Below are 9,839 nucleotides of genomic sequence, written 5' to 3'. Positions count from 1 at the left end.
ATCAGTTCCATGACATCTTCCCTATGTGATGATGTAAATGATGACATCAAGGCCTGGAGATACCATCTTCAAGCAGAGGCACTGGCATACTGACCAGCTCTGGAGCAGAATGTCCATGCATCCCCCTAATCCTCGTCAGTACCTGAAGAAGCAAATATCGTTTCGGACCTGTGGGGGTATTCGTGTTGCTAAGTTTGAATTATTTTTGTGAATGTCACTCTATTGCCTTGATGTTAGTGCGTGGCTCTCACAGCGGAGTCGATGATGCTCACCACAATTTTTTCCTTCGGGGCTGATTTTTAATCGGACGCTCATCATGTACTCAGAGGACATTACGCTGCGGCCGGGCCGCAGGTACCGGCACACGTCGGAAGGAACCTGGGGCCCAGGTCAACGCCTGGCGGTGCCGATGCCGGGCGCGGCCGTGGGAGCAGCCACGCAGTGTTTACGGCGGAACGAGGGGCGCAGCCGAGCAGCTGCGTCAGCGCGGGCGGGGGCGGGGGCGGGCCGGCCCGGGGAGGCGGGCGCGCCCGGCGGGGCGGCCGCCGCGGGCGGGGGGCGGTGACGCGCGGGGCGGGCCGGGGCGGCTGCGGGGCGCGGCCGGGCGCGCTGCCCCGCGGCACCAGGGGAGGCTGCCCGCGTCCTCCCCGGCATGGGGGTCGGGCTCGGGCCGGCACCCCGCGGGCGGCGTTGACCGGAGCGGCGCCCGCCGCTGCCGCCGCTCCCTCCTCCGCGCCCGCAGCCCCTCGGCGGGGAGACCGGGCGGCGGCGGCCAGCTCCCGCGGGCGGGCAGCGCGGGGTTCGGCGCAGCGGGGCTTGGGACCCGGAAGCAGAAGCGGGGCCGGGAGGCGGCTGGATGGGAAGGAGCGGCGGCGGGCTGCGATGGGGGAACAGCAGAGCTCGCTGAGCACCTCGCGGGCGGCCGCCGCGCCGCCGAGCCCGGTCGGGGACCCGCGAGAGCCCGGCCCGGACGAGCCGCCTTCGCCGCGAGAGGCGGTCCCGGGCGGCGGGGCGGCCGGGCCGGGGCAAGGCGGTGACCTGCCGCCGGCCGCCGCCGGCCCGGAGCGGCGAGGAGCCGAAGAGGAGGCGGAGGCGGCGGCCGGGCCGGAGCAGCCGCCGGGCTCGGGGGAGCCGGCGGCCCCGGCGGAGGAGGGGCCGGAGGGAGGCAGCGGCCGCCGCCGCCCCCCCCGGCGGCACGTGTACTGCACCGTCTACTGCGTGGAGAACGACCGGCCGGCGGCGGCCCCCGGCTCCCCCCGCGGCGGCCTGGGCGTGGGGCAGCCCCCCGCGCGGCGCGGGGTGGTGTCGGGCGACGACCCGCTGTCGTCCGGCGGTAGCATCGAGGTGGTGGACTTGTACCTGCTGCCCGAGCCCTTCTCTGGGCTGATCGCGGGCGAGTTCGGGCCGCTGCTGGTGCTGAGCTGCCGCGTGTGCCTGGAGGAGAAGCCCATCAAGCCCCTGTCCTGCTGCAAGAAGGCGGTGTGCGAGGAGTGCCTCCGGCGGTACCTCAGCTCCCAGGTACTTCCCAGCGGGCGCAGCCGGGGTGTGCTGGGGGGACTGTAGCCGCAGCATGCTCGGGCAGCCCGGCGAGCGGGGCTGGGCCGTGAGGTGCGGAGGGAGAGCGAGCCTTTCCCGTCCCGTACGGAACGCGTTCGGCCGCCACCTGCGTGTGGGCTGCGGAGTCAGCGACCGCCCGTTCCCGAAGCGCTGCTCTCCGCGTTCGTACGCGGCTGGTCGCTAATGCGTTTTTAGGCTCTGGCCGTCTTTATAAGAATTTTCGCTTTGAAATCTCAAACTCCTGCTGTTACCTGACCGGCGGCACCGGTTTTCTTGTAAGAGGCGGCCAAGGAGTGATAAGGAGCGGAGTTCGGGAGCGCTGGCAGCCGCCTCGGAAGCGGCTCCTGGGGCCGGGGCTTTGCCCGCTGCCGCTCGATGGTCGGGCCCTCGGTGCAGCCGCTCGGCCTGCTCCTCGCAGGACACTGCGTTTGATGTTGCAGCAGTTGTGCTAGCTTAAAATAGTGTGTGTGTGACTGTTGGTGAACAATTGCAGTTAACAACAGTACACAATAACTTCTTTGGAGGAAAAAAGTTGAAAACAACTTTTCTATCCTGAGCAGGCAACTGGTCATCCTGGTAGATAGCTGGCATATAGGGTGCTTACATGTTCATCACTGTTTTGTCAGTCAGAACTGCTATTTCAAGCCGAAATTAGCTTTATAACTAAGCTCTGTCTTTGCTCTTTCTGTAGTTAGTTTAGCTCACTGAATATTTGTGTGTTTCTGCTGCTAGTGTAGTCATACCCTAAACACGAAGAACAATGGGAGAAGTATGTGTGTGTGTGTGGGAAAAACAAAATCAACTAAACCTGTTGCGTACCACCTTTATGCTTTTATTCAGCAGAAGCTTTTAGGATGTGCCTGGTGGAAATGTGATAGTTTGTTGGGGGAATGAATTTTTTCACCTGTTTGGGGCTTGGTGCGGTGCTGGGTCAGTTTGTGCTCCTACTGGGCTGTATGTGTAGGGAATGAATGGATGATTACAGCTACTCCTGCAATCCATAAATAGTTGACAGGCCTCTTCTGACCAGAGTACATTTCACTGCTTGGAAATTGCACGTGAAGTGCAAGTTGCTCCTCTCTGGGCCCTGGTAGCCTATGTAGCATTTGCTGGTGCTGGTAGTATTTGTTTTGGCTAATAGTAAACTCAGTAGCATTTTTATGATCTTGTTTGGATATGTTTAGATAATAGCGAAGGGCTTTACTTGGGAACTGATGGATTGGATGGTCAGAGTTAATGTTTTGTGTGTTTCCTGTAACACTGAAACTCAGGAACACTTAATAAGCCTTCTTGAGACTTCATGCACAGAATGATTTGATTTGTAGATAAGTGGTAGACTGCAAACTCTCACTAAGTTTTTAGATTATATTGTCAGTGCACATTTGTACTGCTTTGCTGTCTACCACTGAGGTCATATGTCAGAGTATTGCCTTTCATTTAAGCTGGAAATTGACAAGTGTTGTGATGTCAGGGTGATCTTCCCCATGTCTTCCAGGTGCCTGCAGTTTACAGCGATGTAATGGAACTTACATGATCTGGTGTCTAAAGCCATACTGAAGAACTCTTCTGCCCGGTTGAGGCTGAACTCTGGGAGGAGGAAGCAGCAGCTTGGTGGCTGAAATAGCTGGCTGGCTAGGAAGTGGGTATTTGTGCTATGGAGTGGGTTTAGCATTGGCCAGGTGTTGGATGTGTATGCAGGGATGCCCTCCAAGGAGGCCGCTAGGATTGCTCAGCACCTGCAAAGCTGGTCCCAGCAGCTGGGGAAAGGAAGGCACACATATGGCACATGGCCATATGGATACTTAGCTGCTGTGCTTTAAAGGTGGGGCAGGGATGCTGATCCTGAGGAGTGAGATTCACAGAGCACTTCTGTGGACATGTTGTTACAGATGTGTTTATGACCAGGCAGAATTTTAGCTGCTTGATAAATTTGTTAGGGAAAAGTGAAACAAAATGCAACAACAGTCCAATGTGTTCTTCCCTTATCTTCCTTTTTGAAAAGGACAAGAAAGCGATATTTCTTCAAGAAGAACAAGAAGTGATCTCGCCTTCCTTTGTGCAGTGGAAGGACCCTGTGAGTCATTCTGGAGAGAGAGAAAGACATCTCTGTGTCAGTTATGTTAGAAGAATTTTTGGGAAGAATGAGTGAAAAGCCAGTATAGGTTAGAAATCAAGTTACCTTTCATCTTTGAGACTTTGCATTTTTTGTAGGAAATTAAAAAAAATTGAGATGTTCAAAAGGTATAAATGCTGAAAAGCTGTTTTTGTTTAAAAATGTTGAAAGGTCTTACATTTTGGATCTGATTAGCCCGATTTAAGAATGTTCGTAAAATTGAAAACAAACAAAAAACAATTGAAAAATAGCCAAGCAGCATTGTGAATAGTTTAGATCTGGTTTTCTTGTCAGAGAAATAGTAATCTCTGCCCTGGCTGACTCTACATCTCTGGAGGAGTGGTCTCTCATGATGAAAATGTGGAATATATTGGCAGAAGTATAGCACTTAAAATAATTTGTGTAGTCTTTGATGTCTGTGTGTGTTCTCTCACTGGAAAAAGTTGTGTTCTTCATGATAGCTTCATTGTGATTCCTGAAATGATGTTTAATGGAGTAGCAAAGTAAAAACTCTGTTAATGCACCATGCTTTCTTCTATGCAGATATATAAAAGCATCAGAACTTCTGCCTTCAAGCCCTTTATAGATAAGAAAAATCAACCAAAGTTTTAGGCTTTCTTAAAAGAAATGCCAGATGAAAATACTCCAACTGCAGAGTAGTTGCTCATCGTGCTGGAAAATGAGGGTAATGTCTGAAGGTCCTTAGAGGTCAAGTCCAGTCTTATCACTGGCACCTTGCTGCATAATCCCTTTCAAAGATTTAGTGACTGGAGCAGAAGCTTAGCAGACAAGCCTGGAATGCCCAGGCTGATCTGGAGCCTGACTTTGGGAAATCATGTGACATTACTTCTGCCTCCATTTAGCACTTCTGTCTCACATCCTGATAGTCACAGAGTACTTGGAGCTCTTTGGGGTCTGAGTATGACCAGTTGATCTACAATTCACAAAAAAGTTCTGTGACCATTTGTTTGGACTCAAAGAAATTGATGATGTAATTGATGGGTATGGGTTGTTGTGGAAGAGGTTGTGTGGAGCTCAGGATCTGTTGTGGATCCCACAGAGCCTGAGTCAGGTCTCAGCAAGCCCTGTCCCCAGGAACTGATGCAGCCCAGAGCTGTTGTTTGTTATGCTAAATGGGTGAGGTTCAAGAGTGTGATTGTCTGAAGGGCCAGGGTTCTCCCTCCATGGACTCTCAGGTATGTGTTGAGTGAGGTTGAGATCAAAAGTGTGGAAGAACCATTTCCCATTCCGCTGGAAGCTGTGGGTTTCTGCGCTGTCATCCAGGATACAAACTTGGGATAGGGAAGCAAGAACCAGGACACTTAATCTCGCAGGTGTAATATTACATCTGTATCTCCTTCACCTCCTTCACTTCCCATCTTTCTCTTCATTAAACATGGCACCAGACCCAAATTATTTCAGAAAGTGAGTATACCAAGGTTTGCTAAAAAAGTGATTCGCTGCCTAACCACTCTGGGCTGCTTGTATTTTTATGAAAGAGGGAGCATTTCACTTTTCCTATAAAATGGCTGCAAAAGTTTTATAGAAACCTCGGTGCCTGCTTTTTCTACATGCAAATAGGGAAACTTGATAATCCAGTTTTGATGCTGTGCTCATTAGTGAAGCTTTATTTTGTAAATCTTGTAATGCTGTTGGGAGTAGTCATTCTTATAGTAAAAGACTTTGGGTGAGTTAATTTAAACACCATACTGTATTCTTCATCAGATTTTATGGTGCTTTAATTATAGGAACTCTAATGAGATTAGTAGCCATGAGTAAATCAGAAGGAGTGGTTGGGGGTGGGGAAGGACTGCATCTGACAGCGTTTTGTGCATGTTTAGCTTTGGTAGGACAAAAATCCTTCTTTCTTCTGACCGTGAAATGTGGAGATCATCCTTCCTCTGCTCAGGACCTCAGTCTTTGTCTATGACCTGAGATCTTTTTTTTGACCCCACTCTTTTCTGTGCATGATTTCTTTCTGAACGAGTTGGAGAAAAAAAATCTGCTGACTGTTACATCAGGATTTTTGTGGGGAATGTGATTATAAACCTGCATAGTGAAGAGTAAAATTGGAGAGCAGTCTGCATCACATAAAACTAGCACTGGCTTGGAGCTGGAGGGCCTTGACACCTGTGTCTCGTCAGGTGTCTGATGGTATCATATAAATGATACATCTTCAAAGCTGAAGTCTGCTGATGAAAACCAGCCAGCAGAAATGTGGGCACCAAGTGCTGAATCATCTGATGGTTAATGAGCTGCTTGTGCCCTGAGTCAAACCAGAGCTCAGAAGGGCCACTGTCATTCAGTGCAGAAGCAGCTCTGTGTTTGCAAGGGTAATTAATCTAAAATCTTGCTCTAACACCAGCTACCGAGTTGCTGGGACAGCTGCACACTGCCTGCCAGGAGGTCGTGGCAGGGTGAGCGACCACCCCTCCAGCTGACATTGCAAGAATGCAGAAGTTTCCAAAGGAGGAAGAGAGGTGCAGGAGGAGAAAAGAACCTGCTGGTTTGCAGGCTTTCTAAACCAAATCAGCAGCCTCAGCCACTGTAAGCTGGCTGTGCTTCTGAGGAGAAGAAGGCCGATAGACTTGGTCTATCAGATGCAAGCAGCCTATAGGCTCCAGGAGCACCTAAACTACTCTGACATTTTCAGCAAGCAGCTTCTGAAAGTCTGTAGTGTTCTCCTCATGCGTTGTATACAGTACCAGTTTGAAACTGCTGCTGCATAGGCAGATGTCACAGTTCAGGATGTTACCCAGGTCCCTCTAAGATTGTGAGTTACTTCTCTCAACTCTTTCAAGTTGACAAGATACATGGCAGAATTTAAGTCCATCTTGAATGCTTCTTGGTGAATCCAGTTTGTGCCAAAACTTAAGTTTGGAACAGTTTACAGAATTCAGCGTTGATGAATATGCTTTGAAATTAATTTTAAAGAAAACTAGTTTTGAGCAATGTTCTTGAATGATAATGTTGCTTGGTTCCCACTGGGTGTAGGCCTAGGTACTCTGTCAGCATATGGGCACTGCACGTGGTATGTTAGTTCCCTGTGCAGGAGTAGCTTCAAGCTTACTTACTCTTTGTGGCTAGCTGTGACTTCCTCTTGTTTGGGTAAGTCTTTGGCAGGTGTAGAGCTGGAGTTGTGGCTGTCCTTTCTTAGCCATGCTGTTATGAAGTGAAGCGGAAGAGAGTAGCTGTTCTTACAGCAAAGAACATTTTCAGTAAAACTCTGGGATCTGAGATACTGAGGCTAGAATAGATGGTGTCATGTTTGAACAGCTGCAGGAAGGGTTTTGCTGATGGAGAAAGGTCTCAGTTCCTGAGGGGAGGATGAATGGCATCATGAAATTGTTGATGCTGGTACTGAGTGGTAAGGGTAAATGGTGGGTGCTATGGTGATACCATGAGTTGGCTGATGCTGATAGTAAAGTTGATTGAGGTGTAAGGTTTTCCTATGAATGGGAAAATGCAGTGGGAGATGGAGAACCAGTTTTGTTTTAGTTGGGGCTGAGACCTAATATGAAAATGTGTTATTTCTGTGAAGCAGAAGCCCTCTTTGTCAGCTGTGTCTCACAGCCAGTGTGTTGCACCTCACTGGTCTGTGGGTGGTGTTGGCTTTGGGGACCACTGACAGGCTGAGCCATCAGGAGATCATCTGCTGCCAGCCCTCCCTCCCACTGCCCCCACCAGCTGTTCACAGGAGCTACCAGGCACAGGTATGAAATCAGTCCAGGGAATGTAAAACTAAATGAATTGAAAAGGGAACTGTTGGTGTTTAGTTGCCCAAACAAAAAGAAATGAAGGAGTTAAATGAGGATTGGGAAGGCCTTCAGCTCACCTCTGCCCCATAACTGCTTCACCACCCAGAGCAACTTTTCTTCCAACTGCTCTGGGGCCTCTTGGCCCTTCATTCCTCTTTTCTTCTTGTACAAATATCTTGCTTCCTGCTGTCTAAACCAGCCAGGCTCGAGGAAAGTATGTATTTTAAATGGCCAGGATGTCAGTACATTGTCAAAATGATTAAGAGGTGTAAGGGATGTAATTTCTTTAAAAGAATTCAAACTGGAGGCTTCCCCCTGAAGAAGTACATTACTTAGCCACACAGGTTTATCTGTCTTTCTGTATGCTTTATCTGCTTGTGCTTATGTTTCTCTTGCTCCTTTTTTTAAAGTATTTTCTTGATTAATTATATTTTAAAAGTAAAAAAGTCCTTGTCTATAGGGTTTTGTTAGCCAAATAGTACTTTTTCTGTACTGGAAAAAGTGACAAATTTGCCTTGTCATGAAAAGGCTGTTTAATTTTTGAGTCCCTTTTTAAGTACTTGAAAAATTTTTGGTAAGGCAAAGAAATTAATTTTACTTGGAAGTTAAAATTAGGGTGAAAAATTCAAGGCTTTACTCAGAAGAAAATTTTATGGATTTCAGTGTGGAAGGTCAGAAGTTTAACAGTATTTTAGGCCAGATTTTGAATTAAACCTGAAATGGCTTAGGTTCCATGTTCAAGTCCTTAGAACATCCAATTATTTACCTTAGATGCTGCCTCACTGCTTTGATTTGAGATTGATGTATATTTTCATTGACAGGCTTGTTGGGATATGCTGTTGCTCTCATTTACTTATTTAATTGTGAGAAAGGCTGTGCAGTTTCTAGATTAGAAGTCCATGAAAAGGTAAAGAAATTTCCAAGTCTGTCACACTTCCAAGCGTGCTAAGTAGACTGCAGAGCACTAATTTTCCACAGTGATGTTTTTATTAAGTACAGCACGAACAATATAAGATCTTGTACTGGAAAATAGAAAGGGCAAAGTTTTATTTTTTCAAGCTTAGTCATCCTGATGCCATTGTGTATTGTTTTCTACCACTAACATGATATGGATGGCAGCAAAGGCAGGTGCCTCTCTGATTTACTTAGTTTGGCTTCCTGATCTTGTAGGAATGGTGGTGTATCAGCTTGGGGTGTGGGATGGGGATCTGAGTGACTCTGTCCCTTTAGCTTTTAGGAAAGGGAAGTCCCATCCAAACTGTTTCAGCTGTGACATGGCTCTGTGGGGTGGCTCACACAATACAAGGAAGGAAGAAAAGGGAGAAGAAGATTGCTGGGATGGGAAGGGCATGATGATTGTGTAGGAATTGGATTGCTCCAGAAGGTGGACTTGCTCAGGGTAAGCTTTCACAAAACAAAAGGGAATTGTGAAGGTTGGTGACCTCCAAGTAGGGTGGATCCTTGGCCTCTATTAAAAGCTGCAGCTGAGTACTGGCCAGATATTCTGGTAAATGGTAGCCAGAAAGTGAAATGGGACTTGCTCTTTTAATGGTTTCCTGTTGGATGGAGGTAGGCAGGAAATAAATGTAGCTTTAAAAAAGAAAAAAAAATAGTAAGGGTTCTAAACTCAGTTTAAAGTATAGAACTTCCATGAAAATAATGGGTTAGTGTTCTACTGAGCTTCTGGAAGACTTCTATACCCCATGGGCAGCAGGGTGGGTGGAGTAGGTAGGTAAAGCATCCCATCTGTGACACGATTACAGAGTGCCTGTGAGGTGCCATTTCCCTGCAGAGGCAAAAAGAATATAGTGTCCTTCACTACAGTCAGTACTATTGCTGCTGTAGGGGGGCAAGGAAATGTGGGGAGGGGCTTCTTAACCTTTCAGCCATTTTAATGTTGCTCACTATGGGAGTGTTAGCTGGGGAAAGGATATCTTATGCCTCTCCATTCCAGTGCACTTGTGCAGTGTAAAATTTGTCCCCTTAGAAGCCTCACAGGAGCAAGCATATAAATTGCTCAGTGCTTTTCTACATGCATGTGCGGATCAGTTGTGCAGTAGCTTGGAAACTGTTTAGTAACTTTATGGCATTAGCATGCAGGTTAAAAATGGAAAGAATGTGCAACTTTGGACTTTTTTGGAATGGATGGATCTGCAAAAGAGCGATGATAGCTCACAGTATTTAGATTCCTAGTGTTGCATACCAACTACAAAATGTACATGTTAGTATGTTTTTCTGTGATGAACAGATCTATACGGAGGTTAGAAAAGGAGTTGTGACACACTAGAGTTCAGTCTAAGTGTTGTTTTTGTTAGAATTTATGCATATTGACATATACAGGTGCACCTAGGCCTCAAAGTGGCCAAAGTGCAATACAATATTAAAATCTGGATATTTCAAAGTATGCATTT

General features: G+C 47.9%; 1 protein-coding gene across 1 annotated transcript in view; it reads left to right on the top strand.

The window, feature by feature from the left end:
- Positions 1–558: 558 nt before the first annotated feature.
- The window catches only part of RNF217 (ring finger protein 217), a 63,622-nt gene continuing 54,341 nt past the window's right edge, over positions 559–9,839 (top strand). Inside the window, exon 1 of the mRNA XM_074537865.1 lies at positions 559–1,518. Within this exon, the coding sequence (XP_074393966.1) occupies positions 883–1,518 (636 nt within the window). The 5' untranslated portion in view covers positions 559–882. The remainder of the gene's footprint in view (positions 1,519–9,839) is intronic.

This window comes from Zonotrichia albicollis, chromosome 3, assembly GCF_047830755.1.
Source record: "Zonotrichia albicollis isolate bZonAlb1 chromosome 3, bZonAlb1.hap1, whole genome shotgun sequence".
Taxonomy (NCBI): Eukaryota; Metazoa; Chordata; class Aves; order Passeriformes; family Passerellidae; genus Zonotrichia; species Zonotrichia albicollis.
Note: the sequence above shows the minus strand (reverse complement) of the source record. Positions and strands in the feature narration are given on the sequence as shown.